Consider the following 24,716-nt stretch of genomic DNA (forward strand, 5'->3'; position numbering starts at 1 on the left):
ATTTATGTTTAGTTTATTAATTCAGTAAGAATTAGAGATACAAAATGTAAGAGGGAGGCTGGGAGGTAGTTCCATACAAGTATGCTTGTTTAGCATGGATGAAGCCTTGGTTTCAGTCCCCACGATCAGAAAAGGAAGGTGGAATGTAAAAGCAGGATCGTTATCCTCAAGAAGAAGGATGCAGATATATAACTAGGTAGTTGGATGTAATTGCTTCTGGGAAATGAGAGGAGTCTGCCCAGATGTCAGATCTATGCACCAGGGCTGTGTGTGTGTGTGTGTGTGTGTGTGTGTGTGTGTGTGTGTGTGTGTGTGTGTTGGGTGCTTTGGAGAGAAAACTGCTTTAGTGCTGAGGGGTTGAGGGGTTGAAGGGTGAAAGGCAAATCAGGAAATGAAAGAGAGAAGAGTATGTGCCAAGTTCCCTGTTCAGGAAGTAGATGGAGCAGGAGTGTACAAGGTGGCAGTGAAAAGCTGCACTGGAGCTGCTGAGGAGATCCCTTTTCTCCTGAGAGGAGAGGCCTGCCGGTGACACGCTGCACCAGGCACCATGAAGTTGGATAAAGAATGAGCAGGAAGATGGGAGGGAATGAGGCTTCAGCTCCAGCACAGTAGAGGCAGCATGTGGGTCAGGCAGGTGAGGCACGGCATACGTGGGGACAGAGTAAAGTGTGTAATTTGTTTTTCTTAAGTGGGTGCATATAACTTTGATGTGAGGCTGGGTGTTTTGCATTATGTTTTTGTTTTAGGTTTAATAGTTTTTGCTTTGTTATACTTGTTTTTTTTAAGATGTAAATTAATTAGAGCCAGAAGGTAAACTAACTTAAGTGGAAGTGCATTTCTGTGTGTGTGTGTTTTAATTCAAGTTGCATTAAGTGAATGCACATTACTGACATCATGCCTGGGTTATGTTTGAAAATAAAAAAATGTGCTGGATTTGAAGTTATGAAAGTGACATTACAGAACATGTTTGGCTTGAGCAAACACAGTTGCATCTGTTTATACAGATATTTTAAAGGCTGTTAGCATACATTGTGGTTCTGAAATTCAGTTCCTGATTCAAAGAGTAATGATGGCGCTTAAAATGTATAATCTGCCAACGAAGAGTCCCTATTTATAGTAATTGTGTAGCAAATAGATAACTGACCCTTTATGCAAAGAATGGTGGACTGTGTTTCTGGGTAAGGCATTTGAAACATTTTCTCTAGGCACTAAATAGCCTGAATTCTCTTTAGTGCTTGTCATATAAAATTCAAACCAGAATGCATTTGACAGATTTTATTGTGATTTTTGAATAATAACTGAACTCTGCTTTTTGTGGCCTGCAGGAGATACGGATTTAGCCGGCAGAACAAAACAGAGAAGGTAAGAGAAAAGCATAGATAATGGGTGAGAATATTTGAGAGGTGTAAGTGACCACCTATTGGCCTCTATCAGACACTGACAGCCTGGAACGCAGCTCCCTGGAGAGCCTCTCAAGAGTGGCTGGTCCTGGGTAAGGGGAGGTGGCAGGGATGTGCCAGCTTCCCTTGGCCCCTGTGTATCTGTCCTGGGATTTCTGTTCTGCCACCTCTGCAGGCTGAGCACTTTCACCTCTGGTGCTGGAGGGGGAAAGGTGATTGAAAGTAGGTCATGTGGGGTCTAAAAATCCTGTCCCAGAATGAGGGCCTCTAGACAGGTGTGAGCAGGGTACTAGCAGTGAGATGACCTACATCTATAAATTATAGGCCTGCCCACCAAAAGACAGCTGAGTATGAAAGAGCCAAGTAAGTCAAGTTGGGATTCTCTAACTTCACAAAGGAGTCTGAATGATTTCTTCTCACTTGTGTATTTATTAGTGATGCTTAGCTGTTAGTAGCAGAGGAGGCACATAGCTCTTACAGTGCCAAACCCTGTGTTCCAGGCACTTTGTTAAGAGATCTGCATGCATTGTTTCACTTAACAGTTCTATGAGGAGGATACTTGGTCCTGTTTTTTGGGTCACAAAACTGATGCTCAGAGAGCTTCTGTGATTTGTCCAAGGTCACACAACTTTAAAGTGCTATAATAAGAATCCAAATCCAGGTCTGTATGACATCAAAGACTATGCTTGTAGTCATTCCTTTTGTGATTAAAGAGAGCCCACTAAAGTGGCTGGTAGCCTTGTAAAAATAGGGTCCCTCAGCTTGAGATCTATTAGTAATTTCTTTTCTCATTTTGTACCTAACCTCAGATTTCCTCAACTAGGACATGCTCTCTACCGCTCTTCTGCCACCCCTTCCCTTGTCCAGTTCCCACACCCCTCTGTGCCCTCCTATAGGACTGACAGTGACCAGGAGCATATGTTCTAAAGCTAGACTGACTGATTTCAAATCTGAGTGCCTCCCCTTCACTGTGTAACTTTGGATAATTTGCATAACCAATATACCTTCGCTCACAGCATCTGTAAAATGGGGGTGGTCATTGTATCTGCCTCAGAGCATTGTGAAGATTAAGATGTAAAAGACCTAGAATGATCCAACACACAGTAAACATTTAATAAGCAGGAACTACTGTTAGCATTAGGTTATTCGCAGTTAGACGTGTACTGATTATGATGCTTCTTTCTTGGTTTTCTTGTTTTTCCCCATATTTGTGTTTTATTCAACCAGATAATCATTTCTTGCATAGTGTTTTGTGAAGTTGAATTATGTGATATGTCATCTGGTATATAGCAAGGGATTGATTATACATTTAATTTGATGATATATAAGTTGAATCAGAAGAGAATTTTGTGCATATGACTGTATTCTCAGATAAGACAGTTTGGCTAAGACAAAAAAAAAGTGATGAGATGTCTCTGAAATAGTATACAAATTGGGCTTGTTTTGTCATTCTTATATCATATGGCCCAATTGGATTGGAATCTTACCCCTGTGAATATATCCAAGTAGGCAAGAGTCCATGGTCTTTTGTGGGGAATGATAGACTTGTTACAGAAAAGTGTCCTGGAGTTGGGATGGCTGAGAAGGGCATGTCAGGCTAATCCTCACCTGCAAACCTGATAGCCAGAGATCAGCAATGAGCCTGAAGTCAACTTGGTGGCAGATGGTGGAGACAGGATTAAAACCAGGAACTCTAGGCTTTTAGCCCATGTTTGAGAAAGAGCAGTTCAATGCAGGGTGCCTTGGGCTGGCACAGAACATTGAGAGCCAGTGGCTACATGTACATGAAGCAGGTTGATCAACAGAAGAAGCAGTTTAATTTTTTTTTTTTTTTTTGCCTTCAAACTAGTGGTTTTCAAACTTATTTGATCACTTGTAGCACTAAAAATCTTATTTTATATTATGATTCAGTACACATATTCATACTCCCCCCAAAACAAAGCTGCCATTGAATAATACTGTACTGAATGCTTTACCACCTACGAAGCAAGCTAATGTATATTATTTTATTTATGTAGATTCTAGTAATACCTGTTAAATTACCCACTACTAGATCTCAAGTGGCAGTTGAAAGAAACACTGCCTTGCCTGTGACCTGTCCTTAAAGGTGTTAGAGTAGGAGGAAGACAAAATCAGAGTAGAAGAATAAGTCTGGCAGATGTGACCTGGCATTTATTTCATCAGTGAGCAGGTGGGAAATGGAGACAGGCATCAGCCAGACCTTGAGTGTAATGTGGCTGCAATGTAGTTGAATGCAAGCTTTGGCTCTGACTGTCCAGTGCCGCTCAGAGGCTCATTCAGCTGTCCAAATCTGCGTGTTTTAACAGGCTCATGACTCTTTGCAGTGTTGTCTTCTCTGCTGAGTTACCAACTCTGTTGCTCAGCTGTTTTTATGTCTTCCTTTGCAGCCTGAGGACAAGAAAACACCACTTCCTGCAGGGCTGTCAGCTACAGAAAAAGCAGATGTCCATGAGGAAGATGAGCTTCAAGCAGCTGAAGAGGTACGTTCTCTGTATAGGTCCTTTGAGGTTTCAGTCATTTGAGGAGAAAGTTACTCCCATCCTTAGCTTTCCCAGATGGCCAGCCAGGAGCTGGCCTTGTATCCAGTTCTCTTTCATCGCCTGTCATGTGGCTCGCCGTAAAACCAGATCAAGAAAATGACCCTGCGATGCCATTACAGAGACCTACAGGGGCATTTGTTCAGTCTTACATGAGCAGAGCCACTCACTGCTGCTCCTTCTGTTCCTCTTTCAGCAGCGTATTCAGTCACTGATGACCAAGATGACCGCCATGGCAAATGAGGAGGTGAGGGGCCATGGGTAAGGGTGAGGGGAGATACAGAGGAGGATTTGGCTCTTGTGGCTCTGCTTTGGCAGGCCTCTTCCTACGGGGACCCTGGCTCTTAAGCAGTAATGTCTTTTGTTCCTTAGGGTTCCCTTTTGGGAAGGTGTTCTATAACATATAGGATTACAGTCTGCAGAGACCCATAAAACGGAGACTTGAGGGCCTTTGTGAGAATAGGATGTTCCTGCCTGCCAGCTGACCTTGCAGGTCTCTACCAGAAAGGGGGGTCAGCCCTGCCTCCTTATAACCACAGATTCCACTGTCCCAAAAGAGCCCCCATCTTCTGCCTCTTTTCAGTATCATTACGTAGGAGATGGCGTTCAGAATTCATGTTGGTCTTCTCAGAGCACAGGGCCCATCCAAAATGTTTAGCCAGGTACAGTAGTTGGAAGGATCATTTCGTCTACAGTAGAGATGTTTGGGACCCTGAGGTTTCTTGTCTTCTGGCATTTGCTCTTTTCTTCTTTTGCGTCCTGGGCCCATGAAATACCTTACTGGCTCTATTCAGTGGCCATCAAGAGGCCTGGGAATGGGGCAGGGAGGGTAAAGAGTGGTTTCCAGGGATACCCAGGACCTGAGGGGAAGCTGACACAGCTGAGTGAGTGAGGAGGTGGCAAGGTAGCTTTTACTTTTGTCCTGAGACTGTTTTCTTCCTTGTTTATGATTAATAAGTGGACAAAAGGGAAATTATTTTTCCCCTGGAAATATTATCTGTTTTGCAATAATACTCAGTGTTTAGGTTTTCCAGTTCTGTTAAAGGCATGACCTGGCCTTGAGAGCATACCCCATGTGATTGCAGAGCCGTCTCACCGCAAGCTCCGTGGGCCAGATCGTCGGCCTCTGCTCTGCTGAGATCAAACAGATTGTGTCTGAGTATGCAGAGAAGGTAGGTGCTGGTGCCCCTGGAGTGTGTGACTCAGGCAGCTCCCCAAGGCTTTGCTCTCACACTTCCCCAGTCCTTCCCATTGCAAGTTGTAGAGTTTGATTGTAATTCATCCAGCATTTGTCAGAAACAGATACCAGGCTTTGCCACACACAGACATCAGCATTTGCCCATTAGCTAAATTAATTTTGTTCTGCAGTGCCCATTTTTCTCTAAATATTAAGAGAAAATTTGTCTTTCAGAGCTGTTATCACATTTGATGCATTGTAGCCTGAGGTATAGCATAGGCATTTTTTCTTCCCTACCAGGCTTCTTATAACTCTGGCTCAGTTTGGCAATTGGACTGAGGAATGAGGCTTTTTGCCACTTAGGAGATAAACCCCATAACTCAGCCAAGCCCAAGGCAAAATTTTTTGTTCTATTTTATTAAAAGAATATAGAATGAACAAAAGCCTCAAAGTCATATTTCAGCATTAGATTTTTTTTCCATCCTAAGAGACAGGAGGACCTTGAATATTTCAGAGAGGTGGTGATTAATCATTTTGCTCATAACTGATTCTGGTCTGGCTGAGATGTAGTATCCGTAAGATCAGATTTACAGGGCATTGTTTAACATCTCTCCTTCCTCAGCCATACTCACTCTGCTGCCTTAAAGTGTTGATGTCTGTTGAAGCATTTAGCTTTGCTTTCCTTGTCTCAGAAGCCTTGATGAAAAATTAGTTCTCCCTCCACACTCTGTGCAAAATGACCTTCTGAAATGATTGCACAGGTGGTGTAGTCAGGGAGAAGGTGTTGCCTATAACTTGGGGATGTGATCTGTCCAATTTGCGAAGGTGCTAATGAGCAAGACAGTCAGTAGGACAGAATGTCTGGGGCAGGTTTCCCCATTCCCCAAACACATACTTAGCATGAACTTTCTTATTCCGCTCTCACAGACGCCAGTTTCCTCTCCTTCTCTTTACCCCAATTTTCTATTTACCATTGATCTATGTCATCTGAGATTTGACTATTAAAGAATTCTACTTATCTTAGAAGAACAAATAAATGGTTTGACAGTGTAGTTGTGAAAAAAGTGATTAATTGACTGCCTACTGACAGTACACACACTTGAATGGTGGGGGTTAAGTCTGTATCACCCTTTGTTCCCATGTTACTGAATCCAGTTTTTTTGCGGGGAGGGATGCGGATAACTAGATCAGGCCATTCACTCCCACCCTCCTATTTCTACAGGGGCTCTGATTTCTGTTTCTAGACTTAATCAGCTGTTAGCAGATAAGAGATCTGATTTTGGTAAGATGGAAAATAAGCAAGAGATCCACCTCTGCTTGGATGTGCACCCATCCTTTCCAGCCCTCTCCTCCTCTAGTAAGGGGGAATCTTGTATACCTTCCCCAGCCAGTTCTACCTTTATTAGCTCTCCTTCTGGGTGTCTGCCTCATCTTTTGAGCTTGCTCTTACCCTTATGTAGTGGTCTCTACCCAACTTGGAGGGCTGCATTCTGGTACTGATCCTGTACTATCTCCTTCCTCATTCTGTTTTTCTAGAATAGAGTGAAGTTAGAAGTAATTTGGAACTAGAGATGCCAAACGCCTTTCCAAGGGTAAAATTTTACATGCAAATTGTAGGTCAGGTACTCAGTGCTTGTTTTCTTGAATAGATCACAAAGCATTAAAATTGCTGGTTTTAAAAATTAAATTCCTTTTCATTTTACTCCTGTTTCACAGTTATTTCACATTTGCTTTGGCCCTAGATATCCGTGATTGTGCATAGTTGCAATCTTCATTATGTCAAAGAGAAATGAGACAGTGCAGTGGTTAGAAACACAGTTTGTTGAGTCATATCTTGTTTCTTATCATTTGCTCCACTTCTCCGATAGGTAATCTTGGCCAGTACCTACTTTCTCTTTGCCCTAGTATCTTCATTTGTAAAACAAGAATAATAGTACTTTTCTGGCAGACATTTTGAAGATTAAATGATAGGTGAGCATAGAATGCCTCAACTGATGCCTAGCATACTATATAGCTTTTTGGCTATTTTCATTTTTTGTATGTTTTGGTTTTTTTTCAGTTCTGGGAAAGGAACCCAAGGCTTCACTCATGCTAGGCAAGCACTATGCCACTGAGAGCTACATCTGTGACCCTTTTTTGCTTTTATTTTTATTTATTTTTTCATTACATCATATCTGAGACATTTTCCATGAGTCTAATCTTCACATTTATTTTGACATCTATACAACCTCTGTTAATACAACACAGTTCACCAGAAAGTTCCCTAACATTAAACTTCTAAGTGGTCCCTGTTTGCCTTGTAGATAATACTATGAAATCTGAGCCAGTAGTTTCTGCTGAAAGGTTTCCTCAGCCGTGAATGGTTAGATTATGACTCTTCCTCTGTGCTGCATTCCAAATAAGTTGTAACAATATAAAATACTATCAGTGGTGAAGGGGCTTCCTAGCATGCCCCACCATTTCGCCAAGTGGTCATTTGTCTGACTTGATGCCTAGTAACTATAAAAAGGGCCACTGAGGACTGAAGATGGCTCCATGTTTTTGTTTGCTGTTTTCTCCTGTGAGTTGTCCACTAGATTTTGCTCACTTATCTATTGGAAAAAGTGATGCTTTCCCTGTAAAACTGAATAAATCTGTTCTAGATTTGAATATTTTACACTGTGATGCAAATATTTCTCAAGTACTTCATTTTATTTTGTGTTATTTTTCATTATATGCAAAGAATTTGTATCTAAATTAGGTCAGTCCATTTCTTTTTATCGTTTCCAAATGAGAAGTTAATTGCTTTTCCATGGACTGACAAAGTAGTCTGTTACTTTTTCGCTAGTCTTCTGTTAATTGTGTTTAATTCCCTAACCTTCATATGAGTTTATTTCTATTCTTCTTTGTAACTTTGGAGACTCACTGAGTGCCCACCAGTGTTGGTATTCAGTAAATTAGTATGTGATGCAATACCCATTTTGTACATGAAGGAGTTACAGGTTAAAGAACTTAAGTGATTTCTCCTATACTTGATAACTAAGTTCTAGGTTTGAATACATCAAGTTTCTGCCTTTGAAACTTGTCTCATTAGGTAGATGGAACTTTCTTAGGGAAAAGCAAGGATAGGCCATCCTTAGTGTCCACCTTCAAGGCCTCCTTAGGCTCCCTTCCCACCCCACTGCACTGTGGAAGGAAGAGGACAGGGAACTGACTGCAGAAACAAGTAAAAGTGAAAGTGATGCAACCTGGGCACTCTCACAGAATCACAACTAACCTACAAAAGCTGTAGCAGTTTCTGTTTGGGTGTCCGAATGGCTTTTCATACTACTGCAGAATACCACATAAGGTCCTCATCTAGCTCCTTAAAGTGTAGCATCGAAGCCAGAATACTGTCAGCATCTTGATCTTTTTCCATAATGAGATATTTGTTAGGTAATCAATGGCCTTATTTGTAGAGCTTTTTTCTTAATGGGTCTTGGAAATTTTCTTGTACAGCAATTAAGAAATTCTGGCACCATTGCTTTTGACTTTTTGCTTCCAAGGACCAGTCTCTGGCAGTTAGTCAGAGGCCTCTTATCTTGAAGTTAATTCTTTCAAGAGAAGCTAGAGATCTCATCAGGTAATTAGACCGTGGGCATCATCCAAGGATGCACATGTGGAAACACAAATAAAGGAAAGTCTTCTCTAGAGAATGTAGATAACCACATTTGATTACAATAGATTTTATCTCTTTCTACCATAGTGTTTTTTTTAATTTATGATATAACCAGCACGCAAGACTGCTTCATCAGTTATTTCACTTCTCTGGCTATTGTGCCACATAAGCATTTGGATTGCAAGCGATAAGGGATCTGCTGGTGGTAAGCAAAAGAGAGCCTTTATCAAGTCTCAGAACTAGGAGTTCTGGGGTGCTGACAGCCTTGTCATGGCCGTTCACCCTTTCTTAATTTGGGTTTTTTTGTTGTTGTTGTTGTTTTTTGTTTTTTGGCTCATTGTCCTAGAGGGCTGGCCACAGATTGTTTCAGTGTTATGGTGTATTCCTCATATCTGTATGTAAAGTCCTAAGAAATCAGGCAGGATGGCACACACCTGAAGTCCCAGCTGCATGAAGCAGGAGGATCATAATGGGAGGCTAACCTAGGCAATTTAGTGAGACCCTGTTTGAAAAAAAAGAAAAGAAGGAGAAAGGAAAAAAGAAAAGCTGGCATCTAGCCCAGTGATAGAATATACCTAGCATGCACAAAATCCTAAGGAAAGATGCTTCTCTGTTTGCATGGATTGAATCTGTATTTGTCCTTAGGCCAACTGTTGTGTCCTAGAGTTGAATCTTTTGACTGGCAGCCTTTTTGAACTAGTGAGAGTGGGAAGTCTGATTTCCTAAAGGAAGGGAAACAGTTGGTATTACTAAACTAACACATGGTTGGCAATTCTGTGGGTCCTTGTTCTTACTAGAGCCTCAGGAAGTTTGTTTACTAATTGGGTGGAATCAATGGAAAAGAATCCATTGTTAAAATGCCATCTAATTGAATGGAATCAACCCAAACGAATCAGTTAATATGTCATCTGTCCTCTAGAACTAGATGGCCTTTTGTTCTTTTCTCCTTGGTTTTATAACCTTTTTTTTTTCCAGTTAGTGAAAGAAGACTTCTTAAAACATTTTCAAAGAAAATTAGTATAATTTTGGAGACATTTTAAATCTTTAGCTTGATTTCTTTCTGCCAGAAAACTGGCAGGGCAGGGATAGTTTCATGTAAGTCATGGGGTCAGTCAACCTATAGAAAGATAAACAGCAGACTGATACTGGTATCTCATTTCAAAAAGGAGAAGAAAAAATAAAACCAAAGCAAGAGCAAAACTTAGCAGGCCAAGTATTTAAGTCCTATAGCTCCATGTTCGGGGCACACAGTGGTAAAATGTGAGTTCCAAAGGGCTTGGGCAGTCTCACCCCAGTAGCCTTGCCATTACAGCCAACACAGCCTCTCTCTTGGGTTGCTTCTGCTCATGGCCTACAGCCTTCCTAGGCAGATAGTCCATGTTACTGGCATCTTTGACTTTCTGGGGCCTCCACTGCACTTCTGGCTTCATTCTCCCAGCTTCACACAACTTCCCTTTCTGGGGCTTCTTTCCTCACAGCTTTTTCTTTGAAATCTGGGTGGAAACCTCCTAACCTCACAACTTGCATTCTGTATGCTGGTAAAACCAGCATCACATGGATGATACCAAGGTCATGATACCCCACTGCACTGTGGAAGGAAGAGGACAGGGAACTGACTGCAGAAACAAGTAAAAGTGAAAATGATGCAACCTGGGCACTCTCACAGAATCACAACTAACCTACAAAAGCTATAGCAGTTTCTGTAATTCTGTAATTCTGTAGCCTGAGAATTAGCTTGACTGCCTTGAACCATGGTTACAGTAGCCTGTGAGTGTTTAAATGGCTAAGTACAGTAAAACAGAGCTGGGAGTTGTGTGAATTTTAAGAAGCTAACATACATATTTCTAATCCTATCACCCTACCTCAAAAATCATTTCTGCCCCTTGCTGGTAGACTTGGCATGGGGAATTGGGGAAGGTAATAATACAAGGAGAGATTGTCTTCCTGGGAACAAACCTCTTCATAGTCACAAATAGAAAAAACCCAGGTTGGGATGGAGGTGGGCATCAGGCAGATTTTTAAACTGCTTCTTTCTAGACTTCACATCTTGGGCTGATGTCACAAATTTTGTGCAGTCCTGTCCTAAATCTCTTTTTGGAAGGCCACAATTGCATCTTTCATCTTTATGTCCCTGTAGTATGTTGCATACAAAATACTCAGCATAGGTTAATGGATGACTCAGACTCTGTTCTTCCAGGGAGCATCTGTTTTTGCTTCTTACACTTCACCCCAGGTCCATTTTAAACAGTTCTGACTATGGGCCATCAAGTAATGTATGGATTTAGATTGCAGAACTGCATGAGAGCCAATCTGGTGTCACAAACCTCAGTGTAGTTTTTTCTTCTTTCTCTTACACCAGTGTTAAGATATACATGGGGCAGTTGTTACAGAATTCCACAAATCAAAACTTGAGATCATTGAGCTTTAACAAGTACCCTCAGAGGGAAAAAAAAGCCTATTTCATTGAGTACACAAGCCTTCCTGGATTCTTACTTTCATTTCTTTTTCAGTCTTCCTGATTTTCTTGATATTCTTGCTAGCTCATACATTTTTTAAAATATTTAAAATTAATATTTTTATCCTCTGTTTTAGTTGATGGGTAGGTCAAGGTGCCAGGAATTGAAGTCCTTCTGAATATTATAGAGTATTTTTGCAACCTTATGACATATGGCTTCTTTTGACAACTTAGTGGCCATATTTTGTTGGGAGTATGATACTGGAGAGATCTCCGTATCAGCTAGGGATGGGGAATTTATGTGGAACACTTGTGTAGCATGCAAGGCCTTTGGTTCAGTCACAACACTGCCCCAAAACAGCAGGTTAATATGTAGATAACCTTTAGAGTCCCTTTCAGTTGCGGAGGTATATAGTTCTGGGTAATTATTTATGTTTCTCTTGAATATTTACCATTTTGACCTAGACTAGTAATATCGTGTGACATTTAAATCTGTTTCCTTTAAGAATAGAAGTTTCAAATATCTGCCAAGTATTAAAAAACGAATCTGTACTAGAAGTTGTCTTAATCCACACAGTGGTTTTGAAATTACGTTTTGAATCTGACATTGTTGAATGAAATTAGATTGGCACTTGAGCCTTCACCCCACTGTAAACAGAGAGGATTTATTTGTAGATGGTGGGCATTCTTTGACAGATGTTGCATTTTCCAAGATGAAATCACTTAAGATGCCCCAGGATTTAATTATTTTTTGTCAAGGATTTATTATAAAGCCCCCTCTTTTCTTTCGTCTGTTCAATTCTTGCTGTTGTTCAAGATTCAACTCGATCATTTTCAGCTTTCTTTTCCATTGTAACACTCAGTGAATACAGTGTTGTGTGAGCTCTACTGATGTAAGGAACAGTTTCTGTCTTCAGTCTGAGTTCTCTTGGCTTTAAGGAGGATATTTCAAAGAAATAAAAAATTTAGAGCAGTTTCCATTGTCTGTGTTAACAAGTTTCTTCATTGCAGCTCTGGGGTAAATTATTTTAGCTATATCAAAATGTCCAAATATACAAAGACTGAAAGGCAAATGGAGGAACTCAAAAACTCCTGTGTATGAGGGGCCTATACCTGTGTATATTGGTCATCTGGACTAGAGGAAAGTCAAATATAGAAATGGTACTTAATATCCTGGGATTAGTGTACATTAATACTTTTGTAAATGCAGATTCCACAGAGAATGAGAATTGTTACTCAGCACTAAGGTAAAATATTTTGAAAGCCAATGTATTTATGGAATATGTACTATCATAGTAGAGATACAGTTTATTTAGAGACTTCAGGATTTTTCCTATGCACTGCAAGTGTTTTTTTTCTATTTATATTGTTTTGTGACTAATCTGTCCAGTAAAAGCATGGAGTCAGAGAGACCTTTCCAATTTTTGATGTTATGAAATAACTCACCTCGTAGTCCAGTCTATTGACTGTCCCAATCAGTGGGTACATTGATGAATTTAAGCCACTGGGAAGAATCCTGAGTGACCCAGCCCTCTTGTATCAAAGAAGCGGTTCTCAACACTTTTAGTTTCAGGACCTTTTAAGGACTCCTAAAAATTACCAAACCCATTAGCTTATGTATTAATTGGTTTACAAATAATAATAAATGTATTATGTTCTAACATCAGAACAGTGATGACACATACTATGTAATATCTAGAAAATTTCACTGTACAGTCATGACAAAATTAGAATGAAAACAAATAACATCTTAGTATTACTATAGAAAGAAGTTTGATCTTACAGATACTCTGGAAGTCTTTATTTTCAGATATTAAGATAGCTACCTGCAGGTTTTCCTGCAGGATAGGTTCTTATAATTGAAGTTTGAATGTCACAGTTTAAAACATTTTTAAAGCTATATGCATGCTACATTTGCTAATATGAGGGTATAGAAGCTGAGTGGAAAATACGGTTTTTATTCTCTTAGTACTTTGACTGTAAAAGCAGTTGATTAGCAGGAAAGCCAACTAACAATAAGATACATTACCCAGTCCCCGCCAAAGCTGCAGAGTGGAGTTGAGGGTAAGTTACCAGCCTCTGTAGCCTGGAGGTGACTGATACCTGGATCCACTGGAGTCTGCCTACCCTCATCTCAATCTAGAAGCCATATAGGCAGCTGGAAGAGGTCAGGACACTTAAGAATAACTCTTACAAGCAGGGCAAGGTGGCGTACGCCTGTAATCCCAGCACTCAAAGGCTGAGGCGGGAGGATCTTTGCCAGTTCAAGACCAGCTGGTCTACAAAGTGAACTCAAGGCCAGCCTGAACTGCATAGTGAGACCCTGTCTCAAAAAAAAAAAGAATAACTCATACATTAAATATACAGATATACCAATGAATGGGGAGTTATTATTTCAAACAAAATACAAGGCTTATTCAACTCTGCTTATAATGTAAAATGCCCTTGGGAGATGCCATTGACATTTTCGAAGTCAGTGTCAAGGAATCTGAATTGGATGTTAAAGCCTAGCACTGAAATTATTAAGATAAAAGCTATTAAATGCATGCCATACAAAAGACCAGTGTAGTCAAATAGAGAAGAAACAGTTAATTATAGTTCTGTTTCTGGCAGGTAATTTGGAAATAGGGAGAGGATGGTTTTTCTGCCTCTCCATTTTATTATGCTCTCAAATAAATTTCAGAAAATTTCTCCTCCAGATGACAGGTTATGAGTATCTCAGTGTGTCCAAGATTAATTTTAAAAGTTAAAATGTTAGTTGACATTTTCTAAAGTCCAAGGTTTCAAGGCTAGATATGTTGTGTTACCAAATGTTTAGGTTGTCTGTTTTCTTCCGTGGACTATTTGCACACAAGACAGAAAGTGATGTTCCTTACTGTTTTATGCAACCATACCCTACTGGTTGTTTCCTACTTGTAGAGTTTTTAAGCAGCAAAGAAACTCATGATCCATTTATAATGCTGCTGAATTACTCTGAAAAATCCTTACCCATAATAAGTGGTAGTTATGACCATGCAGTTTCTCTTTTTTCTAACTTCATATCTTTTCCCAAGGGATACATCTTCCAAACTTTAAATCCCATCATTATTGTTAAAATACACAAGGAAAGTCAAGTATCCAATTAGTTTGTTGCACTTTGGCTTAAAATCAGTGATTAGCTTGGAATTAGGGTGCTTAAGTAAAAAAGGGGAAATGTGACCATATGAAGTATTTGACTAGAAAGGCTGTCTTTAGTAATCCTAAAAGTATTTTAGGAAAAGCTGTAGCAACAAAATAGGCTTTTCTTTCCTTTTGCTGGGGTTCCTCACAAGGGCCTGGAGGTTAAGTTTTTCTGTTTTGTAACTATACCAAGCTGCTTCCTCCTTCAGCAGGTTTCTCAATAATGACCTGTTCCCTGTCGTATAAAATGTTGCCACATTCACCTCATCACTGGATCCAGAGATCTCCTGTATGCATTTCCAGTCCTGGCAATATCTAGGCCTTGTTCAGTCCTTTTTCTGTGTCACCTCCACACTTACATGTTTTGAGAAGTGTCATTCTTGGCCTTTCAGCAACTTTTATCCCTCTCAAACCTACTCTCTGTTCTCACTGGAAGACCACATGTAAGAAAAAGTTAAGAGCGTAGGCCTATGGATGAAGAGAAATGATTTGGGAGACTTGCTTTTCATTATAAGTGCTTCTTAATGGTGGACTTTTTGCCTATATTTTATAATACTTTGACCAAAATCTTATTCTTGATGACTGCAGAATGATCCTGTGAAGATACTACTATGACCATGTTATTCCCCTGCTGAATACCCTTGGAGTGTGTCCCATTTTCTATATGTCAGCAACATAACCACAGTTAAGTGACTCTGGGCTTCTGCCCACACTTTTCCCTGTGCCAAGAATGCACATTCTGTTGATAGGGCTTTGGTCATTATGTCAGAATATTCCCTGGAATGGAGTTTCTACAGAGGACACTGTAGTTGCCCTGGCTTGGTGGCCTAGTAATGCTTTTCCCAGACTGAGCAGGGATGGGTCCTTTGAAGTGAGATGAACTAATTAAATCTTTTGGCTTTCCTCCACCCTTTTCCCACAGCAGTCTGAGCTGTCTGCTGAAGAAAGTCCAGAAAAATTAGGAACCTCCCAGCTACATCGTCGGAAAATTATTTCCTTGAACAAGCAGATTCTACAGAAGACCAAACATCTGGAAGAGGTTAATGTTTTCTTTGTATAATTTCAGTCAAGTCAATGAACTCATTCTTTAAGAAAGGGAGAAATTTGAGAAAGACATAAAGATCTTCCTGATAGATTGATCAGAGGAGATTTTAGAATAGCAGTTGGCATATGTAGACCTCAGTCCAACCCGGCTAAGCCTGGTTTTTTAAATAAAGTTTATTAGAACATATGAATACCAGTTTCCTTACATACTTTCTCTGGCTGCTTTCAGTCTACAGTGCAGAGCTGAGTAGTTTCAGCGGAGACCGAGTAACCTGCAAAGCCTAAAATAAGTACTTTCTGGCCACATATAGGAAAAGTTTTTCATGGGAAGAATAACATTCAGTCACAAATACTTACTGTGCACTATTTTATGCTAAGCACTGAACCAAGCTTTGAGGATGAATGAAGAACACATTAGACTATCTGCTCCTGAAGATCCTAAATTCTTATGGGAAGACATACACTTAACAAAATATCCATTGTACCCATCACGTTTATTTATAGTGGTAATGAGTGCTTGAAGGAGAACTCTAGGGCCCTAACAGAGTGACTGACAGACCTAACCTAGCTTCATGTCTCAGAGGATGAAGTCTACAAAGGTGAGTAGATGTTGACTGGGCAGGAAGTCTGCATAGGAAGTGTGGAGGTCTGGCTTGGGGACCTATGAAGTAACATGAACAAAGTTCATGGAGAGGAATGGTCTTGACTAGTTTCTGTGCTATGGTTGGAGGTCACATAAGTGAGGCCATTGGTTAGTACAGTCTGATCAGACTGGTCGTGATAAGGACAAACACTTGAGTGTTCAAGTAGGTGAGTGACATAATCCAGTTTGCATGTTGCAAAGACCATTCTGTTTGCTGTGTGAGCATGAATTAATTGGACTGGGTGACAAGGGTTTCAGAGAGAACCAGCTCTAAGGAGAACGGTGCAGCAGTCCGCATGAGCAGTAGGTAACAGGAGAAGTAGAAGAAACTGGGTTGTTCTAAGAGAGTTGTTAGAGCTAGCGTTCTGTAATACTTGGTGATGAGTGAGACTGTTCTGAAACATTTTCTTAGGTTTGCCCTGGAAAGTAGAGGAACTGGAGACTTTGACTCAGAAACAGTCATTGCACAATAAAAAATCATATGCTTTTGACACATGGGCAGTAATTCTTAATTAGACAGTTACATATAGCAGAAGATTATAGGAATTAATACAACTTTCTGTAGAACAGTTCATGGGAAATTACTGTTAACAATTAATTTTGCAAAAATGGGTGCCAGTTGGCATTTTTGAGCTTTTGAATTTTTCATTCTTGCAAATCTCACATATTCAAAAGATATTATCATATTAAATGATATTGCCCAATCCTTTCTTTGTTTGAATTTGTTCTGTTAGAGTTTGTTCTACCACAACTAAATAAACAATAGGTTCATTTCATGCAAAGACTCTGCATCATAAGCAAGGAAAGATGCATAGATTGACTGTGATTTGTTTTTTGTTCAATAATTTATTTAAGCATCATAATGAGTTCTTAGCTCAGGTATATCATCTTCCTCTGATTGTAGTCAGTGATAATAAGAATATGAGAATGGTTGGTTCAAAAGAAACTCATCACAGAGTCAAAATGAGCAGGAATAAAGGGTTAGGCTTCTTTATTACAGTGTCTTTATCCCCTGAGCGGGGATAGTTCAAAGTGTGCAGATGCCAAGGGCCAGAGCATCTCAGCACAAGTGGATGTTTACTTCTGCTCCCTGTTCGTCTGAATTTGTGAAGCAATGCTGAGCTTCATTCTAAGTGGCAGTTCTGGCGGTTTCCGTCCGTCTGAGAAGGCCATCTTCCCTGACTTTTAGGTCAGTTTTGCAGTTGGTTCAGGTCCTTGTTTACTAACAGCCTGATATTTTTCAGGAATACTGCCTTTCAGATAGCAGTTTCTCAGTAAAGGACAATGATTACTATTCCCATGGTCAGTGTTATTAAAGATGAGCAAAGAGTGAGACCTTGTCTCAAAGTTTTAAAATGGGCTGGGAATATAGCTCAGTATGAAGGCCTAGGGATCAATTCTTAGAACCAGACAAAGAGAAATAGAGAAACAGAGAGAGATAGCGAGAGGGAGGGAGGGAGAGAGGGAGAGAGAGAGAGAAAGGGGAACCAAAATGTAATTCCTGGCATGTAGCTTGACCAGTTGGATGAGGAAACAGGAAGAGAGTTGGCATTTTAGAGATACAAGTTTACAGTTACATACTTTGAACAGTAAAGGAAATTCATTTTATTTCTGAGTGTTGAAGTTCTGAAACCTTTCTATTTTTTTTTGCCCAAAACCTTTCTTACATTTGGCACCATTTGCCAGCAAGTCATACTGTGCTAAAATTGTGAATGTTGAAATGCAGTTTGTGAGTGGGCAAATTGGTTAATGGAATTGATTATAGCCACAGAAACTTCTAATCTGAATTTGAATCCTGCCTTTATTGTGGTCAGCGTGAGACTTTAGTCCAGTGACTTAACCCTTCTGTTTCCATTTCTTTGCCGTAAAATAAGAACATTATCTTCTTTTATTGAATGTAAGGATTCAGTGATAGAATTTGTATAGAATACCTTGTAAATGGCATAACACGTGGTTGGTGCTGATTAAGAGGTGGATTATGTTTTAATGTGTTCTCGGCAACCCTTCTAAAATTATCATATTGGCTTACTTTAAATCTTTTTGAGCTTCCATTTCCTCTTCTGTGAAATGGAGATACAGTCCACACCTCAATTGTTCTAAGGGTCAAATAAAAGCAAATGTCTTTATCTTTCATTTACAGCTGCAAGCAAATCATACCAACCTTCAAGCCAGATATAACGAAACAAAGAAAACATTAACAGAGGTGAGCAGATCCTCCTTCTTCTGTGGCCTCTGATAAGAATTGTTTCTAACCAGCACTGCTAATGGAATGCTGAATTTTATCATCCTTTGTGGAAGAGTCCCAGCTCTATCATCAGAGTCCTGATCTATTTCAGAACATAGAACAGTTACATAGTGATGTATGACTCCTGCCATTATTCTAAATCTTCAGTGGTCTTGGTGAGAGAAGTCATTGTGAGTGTGTAAGATGAGGAAGTGTGTAAGGCCCTGGGGAAGACCAGCCCAACAGGCAGGGGTCAAAGAGAAGACCACTGAGGGTCTTACACAGTGCATGGCCCCTGCTCCTCAAGCAGCAGGTTATCTAACAGCTTCCTGTACTGAATTCCTTAAGCACATGAGGGTTTCTTGTGAAAGATGAAAGAATCTCAGAGTGATGGAATTTTTTTTTCAGGATTACCACCTGTCTCCTAGGTGGAATGGAAGAAGGGATCACAGAAGGGAGAAGCGGGCTGGTGGGTACATTTGAACTGTGCAATTCAGTTTGCCATTCAGGTTGCAAATGTGCTATCTCACATGAGCATCACAGCATGGCTCACCTCCCACTTCTGATTGCCTAGGAAACCAGGCAAGGAACAGATGCCCCTGTTGGGAAGACTAGATATTTCTGTCCTTTGAATTTGCACAGAAGACTGTCTTCCTCTGGATCTGAAACGTTGTGGTGGGTTCCATACTTGAGCTGTGGCTGTACCCTGGAAGGGCCATCTTGCAAGGTCTCTACCTCATACTGTTAGATGACTTGGGAGTTAGAATCTCAGAGACATCTCAAAAATCATCCAGTCCCTGCTTTTATAAAGTTTCATATGAAATTTGAAACTTTAAAATTCTTACTTCTATAGCAGTACACAGTGATTATTTACCACCTTGCTATAAACCTGACAAAGCTTTTCAGTTCTGACCAGCACCGGTCTCTTCAGTAACTGTGCTATGATTGAAAAAGGATAGGACTCAGCTGAGCGTGGTACTGCACATCTGTAATCCCAGAACTCAGAAAGCCTAAAGCAGGAAGAATAGCACAAGTTCGAGGCCAGCTGGGTTACACAGTGAGTTCAAGTCCAGCCTGAACTACATAGCAAGCCCTGTTTCAAAAAGAAAAAAAAAAAAAAAAAGGACAGGCCTTGAGGATAGCTGTTAAAATAAGGATATTTTTCATTTTCTCTAAAAAGGCCTGAGCTGGGGATATAGCTCAGTGGAACAAGTGCCTGCCTGGCCAAGTGCAAGGTCCTGAGTTCTATCCCCAGTACCAAAAAAAATAAATAAAAAAATAAAAAGGCCTGTGTTGCATTTAGACAGATTGACTTCCTTTATACTGCTCTGTGATTATATTCCATATGGATTAGACACCAAGTCTCTAGGGGTAGAATCCCTACTGCTTTATTGCTTTTAATGCTAGAGTTCTTGGCATGGGATTTGCCAAGTCATGGGTCAGTCTTTGTATAATAATCTAGAAGAGATTAAAGGCAAAATATCTTGATACCAATTTTTAGGACATTTTTTGTGCCTTAGAATATAAATCCTAAGTGGAAATAAAGTGCCTTTTTGTACTAAATACTAAGTCAAGGATTTAGTGAGCTTTTCCCATGTCCTAGAACTATGGAGGAAGTGATTTAAATCACTAATAAGGGAAGGGCTGGGGATATAGATCAGCGGCTCAAGCGCTGGACTAGGAAGCTCAAGGTCGTGAGTTTGATTCCCAGTACCAAAAACAAACAAACAAACAAAAACTAATAAAGGGAAATCTCCCTGTCCTCAGATAAAAACAGCAACATCACCATGTGCTGGGTGTGCTCTGACTGAGTGCTTTTATTCACCTATTGAACCTTTACAATGGCCCTAGCAACATGCAGTTCTCATCACTATTCTGTCAGTGGGGAAACTAAGGCTAACTCCCTTGCCACAGGCTGGCAGGACTGCAGTGCAGGTTATCTGGAATCACACCCTGCCAGAGAGGTTACGGTCTGGTAGGATAAACTAATTCCCATGTACAAAAGGGAAGCTATGCATAACCTACTGCTGAACAACTTAGGAAGAAGCTTGGTCAGCCCGTGCATAATTATGACCCCCCCTGTGGATATAGGTCTCCTTCATCTGTTCAAGGCCGACCTTGGGCAATGAGCTCTTTTATGCCAGGACTCCCAGATTTTACCTCTTCAGCAAAAACTCCCTTTCCAGCATAACCTAATAGCACTGGCATCAGAAAAGTGTTACATTTTCAATAAATTTATAAAAAGTATAGCCAGGGCATGGAAGGCAGTAAGTAGGTAGATGCTGGCAGCACGAGACACCCGTGTGGGAGGCTATATGGCTGCCTTCCATGCTGGCTCGTGTTGATAGCACAGGCTGTCCATTTGCTTGTCCATTTGCTAACCTTCCCAGTACAACTTCAGTTTCCTATGTGTAAAACTGTATGTTTTAGTATGCATAGTATTTTCTCATGTCTTTTCAGGCATGTATTGTATCTAATGTTTTTTCTTTTTTTTTTTTTTACTGCCTATTTCTTCAGGTCAAAATTCACTTGTTGAACTGATACAACTTTTTAATACTTTTCTTTCTTCACATGTTCAGGATTCTTGATTCTTGATTATGATCATTCATCTTTGATGTTCACATTTCCTGCTGCTGTTTCTCTGGATGCCATATCCATTTAACCCAGCTTACTTTGTGTAGGGTTAACGTTCTTAATAGCTTCGTACTGATATTGCAGCATTTACCAACAATCAGGCTGATTCCCGTAACATGATACCCCAGATGGTAGCTTCTGTTGGATTGGGTCAGGGACATTCAGGGTCAGTCCATTTCTCCAGATTTTGCCCAATCATCTGCGCCTGTGTCCTGCCTCTGAGACTCGGGCACCTGCATTTGTGTTTAAGGAAATCAGGCTTCATGGCTTCTCCCACCTGGCTGCTGCTAACATAGACCTCCACCTCTGAAAACCAATCCTTCCTCTGTCTGCTAATCTACACAGCTGTTCTTTTAAGTCCCTTTTTGTCTACAAGCCCTTGTTTTTGTCCCATGAGTTTTATTTCTGTGTTCTTGCAAAACAGAGTGCATTATTTGGGGACTTGGAGCAAAAAGGAGTTGCTGCAACTTGTTCTTGGTCTCCTATCTTCAGTTAGAATTCTTAGAACTTTCCTCTGATCTTTTTTTAAAAAATAGCACATTCACACAAATTAAATGCAAAAGTATGGTGGAGCCATCATCCATTTACCTCTCCAAAGATGACCTGTAGAACCAGTTGGTTTTGAATCTTTTTAGAACTACGACTATACAGGCAATTATGTATGCAGTGGTACCTCAGTTCATAAACCCTTTTGTTTGTAAACAATTTGGTTCTAAACAGAAGCATTTGACAAAATTTTGTTTTTGTTTGCCAACTCTACAAAGAGTGACAAACACAGCCATGGCCATGTTTCCCACACAAACACAAATGTTGTCATCTTTTCCAGAATTATAGAACAAATTAAGTTCCTTGTTTGCATTCCTGTTGGCATGCTCATGGTTTTATGCCTTATTTTCTTCACCTAACAGTTGATATTAGAGATCATTTTAAAAGAGTTAACTTTATATTCTATTGTATGCCATTACTGCACATTTTATGCATTGAAATCTGTGGGTTTTTTTTTTTTTTTTTTGCGGTACTGGGGATCGAACTCACGACCTTGTGCTTGCTAGGCAGGCCCTTATGCCACTGAGCTATATCCCCAGCCCAAAATGAGTTTTTAAAAAGTTTTACTCTTTATCTGCCTCAGAAAAAGATGGTGAAATTTTTGAAGAGGCTAGGAGTAGATTGAAACCCAGGTCTCTGTCTTACAGCCACTCTTTCATCTCTCCTTCCTACCAAAGGGACTTGTAATCCCTGTTCCATTTGGCTTCCCATGCATTTGCTGCTGTGGTTTGAAGCCATCACTAAGTCTTCTTTAACTGACAGCATGTGTCCAGAAGAGTCTGATTTTGACTTTCTGATGCCGCCTCTCCACCCCTATTCCATTTCTCTGGTTTGTCTCTTTTTTCAGTGTACAGCCAAATCCAGTGGGTTTGCCCAGCTACTGAAAGACGAGTTTGGATGTGAGTTGGGAGGAAGATAAGCAAATGTACCTTCCTTTCTGTTGCTGAGCCTCCTCCATTCTTTATTGCAGCTGAAGAGTCATAGTGAGAAACTGGACAAAGAGCAAGCAGCCCTTGAGAAGATAGAATCCAAAGCAGATCCAAGGTGAAGAATTTCAACATGCATTTGTTTCCTTCTGCAGAAAGTAACTCTGCCAGTATTTGAGGACTTAGTTTGTTTGTGCATGGTACAAAGCAGCCAGCAGTCATGGGTTCTGGTCCATGTAGGTCAGAATTGCACGTAGCCATCCTGAAAGGGGTGACTGTGCTCATGTACTTGCTGAACTGTCCTTGAGCCGCAGTAGGTTAACCACCTTTCTCCCAGTTCACCTTTTAACAGAAGTAGCCTGTTTTTCTGTTGTTGTTACTGTTTTGTTTCTAAAAATAGTAATATCTTCAAGGTATAAAAAGACATACAGGGAGAAATCTGTCCCTAGCCTAGTTCTCCCTGCTGTCCTCCATTACCAGGTTTTTAACAGCACACATTTTAGCCATATCTCCTTGGCAGAAAAGATGCAGTCCTTTTTGCCAAGACCAAGCAGCTGTAGTTCTGTTGTTGCTGTTTTTCTTTGGTTTGCCCTACCACTCCCGAGGTAAGATTAATTATAGTTACAAGAAAGGATATACTTAACATTCAGCCTTTTCTCTCTCTCTCTCTTGTTTTTTTTTAATCTTTAGTCGGTTTGGTTGGTAAAATATCATGTCACTAATCTGAGTGAAATTGTGAAATCATAAAAAGTTTCAGGCACAGAATGAGCAGTTCTGGCTTGATAGATGATATTAGCAAAAAGCGTCCACAGATTACTTGGCTTTTTAATTAGAAACCTTTCTTTCACAACATGGAATAAAGCGCTGTCAGATACTTGACATTTTTATTTTCAAATTGGTATTTTATAACCTTAAGCAACTTGTTTCCCTGTCAGAATGGAAATGTTTTTTGATACTGTCTGTGCCCTGAATATAGTTGATTAATTGGTATCACTAAATATATCCAGAACTAAGTATATCCAGAACTATTGAAACTCATTGATGTTTCTACAGTTGACATTTTAACTCTGGAATCTGTAATGTTTGTTTGGATCTGCCTGATGGTCTTGGGTATATAAGGGAACAATAATATCAATTAAATGGAAGTCATTATTACTACTTGTGGAAAACCCATTAGACACTCATGGGGCAGACATAGGAGATTAAAAATGGAGTCCTTTCTAGCTAAGCTCTGATTGTAGCTGTGATTCATAAAATAATAATGGCCTGCCATATGTCATTTTTTTTGGTCTTTTCTCTTTAGTATTCTGCAGAACTTGAGAGCACTTGTAGCCATGAATGAAAATCTGAAAAGTCAGGAACAGGAGTTTAAAGCACATTGCCGAGTAAGTGTGGTTTGGTGTTGGCAGACAAACGAGGACTTTTGTAAAAGCTCTTGGTTTACCTTGCCTGAGCTGTTGGGGCATCCTGTCTAATACAGTGTAAAAAGTACACCTATCACACAGTTATGTTCCGGTCATGTTAGGACACCAGAGTGAGTGAGATAGTAACTGTCAGGCCCCCAAATGGAGAGTGTTGTAACTAATTAACAAATGTAAAGAAAAATCTTCAAAGTTTTAAAAAATACATTATATTTTGTTGATGGATGACTTTTGTGAAGATAATAATACCATGCAAAGCCAGTATTATAGTAGAAACCTCGGATGCCTGTGTGCCTCATGTATAATAAGGCCAACTGCTGCCATCTGGATGCTTGCATTTTAGTCGTGTGGGTGAAGTGTGCACAAGTGACTGCAGCAGGAAGCTGCAAATGAGGCCCAGCAAGTTGGGGGCGCTCCAAGGGAGAAAAGGCCACTCCCACAGGAACCATCAGGAATTGGGTCTTAACAGGGGAGATGGCAAGGTAGACAGTTGGGTAAGGCAGAGATGGGGAGAGGCAGCAGATAAGCCTAGTTGAAACCGGGCTCTAGGCGTCTCATTCATTTCATGTCTGAGTGATTACTGCACAGTCAGTGGCCTTTTAGAAAAAAAAAGGCCCTTTTCAAGTGAGGGACAGCTGCCTTTTCCTCCTGAAAAGAACTCTCTCAGACTGAAAATTGGGATCAAAGCAGGTTGTTCCTAATTGGTTTGTTACTTGTAGCATAAACTATGAAGTGAAAGTAAGACTTCTGGATCAATAGTATTTAAATAATTTTATCCAGTTACTACTTTGCCTGGTTTTTGTAAAAGTTCACTTTGATTTTTAAGGAGGAGATGACACGGTTGCAACAGGAAATTGAAAACCTGAAAGCTGAGAGAACACCAGATGAAAAG

The 24,716-nt window shown here is 40.2% G+C and overlaps 1 protein-coding gene across 2 annotated transcripts in view; it reads left to right on the top strand.

Moving 5' to 3' along the window:
• Ccdc93 (coiled-coil domain containing 93) overlaps positions 1-24,716 on the top strand; it is a 79,723-nt gene that overhangs the window by 29,840 nt on the left and 25,167 nt on the right. For both annotated transcript variants that reach the window (XM_005397689.2, XM_005397691.2), the window contains exons 8-16: positions 1,326-1,362; positions 3,809-3,901; positions 4,155-4,205; positions 5,044-5,130; positions 15,309-15,425; positions 18,214-18,276; positions 22,448-22,521; positions 23,707-23,788; positions 24,651-24,716. In XM_005397689.2, the coding sequence (XP_005397746.1) occupies positions 1,326-1,362; positions 3,809-3,901; positions 4,155-4,205; positions 5,044-5,130; positions 15,309-15,425; positions 18,214-18,276; positions 22,448-22,521; positions 23,707-23,788; positions 24,651-24,716 (670 nt within the window). The remainder of the gene's footprint in view (positions 1-1,325; positions 1,363-3,808; positions 3,902-4,154; positions 4,206-5,043; positions 5,131-15,308; positions 15,426-18,213; positions 18,277-22,447; positions 22,522-23,706; positions 23,789-24,650) is intronic.

Source organism: Chinchilla lanigera, unplaced genomic scaffold (genome assembly GCF_000276665.1).
Source record: "Chinchilla lanigera isolate Chin_1 unplaced genomic scaffold, ChiLan1.0 scaffold00058, whole genome shotgun sequence".
Lineage (NCBI taxonomy): Eukaryota > Metazoa > Chordata > Mammalia > Rodentia > Chinchillidae > Chinchilla > Chinchilla lanigera.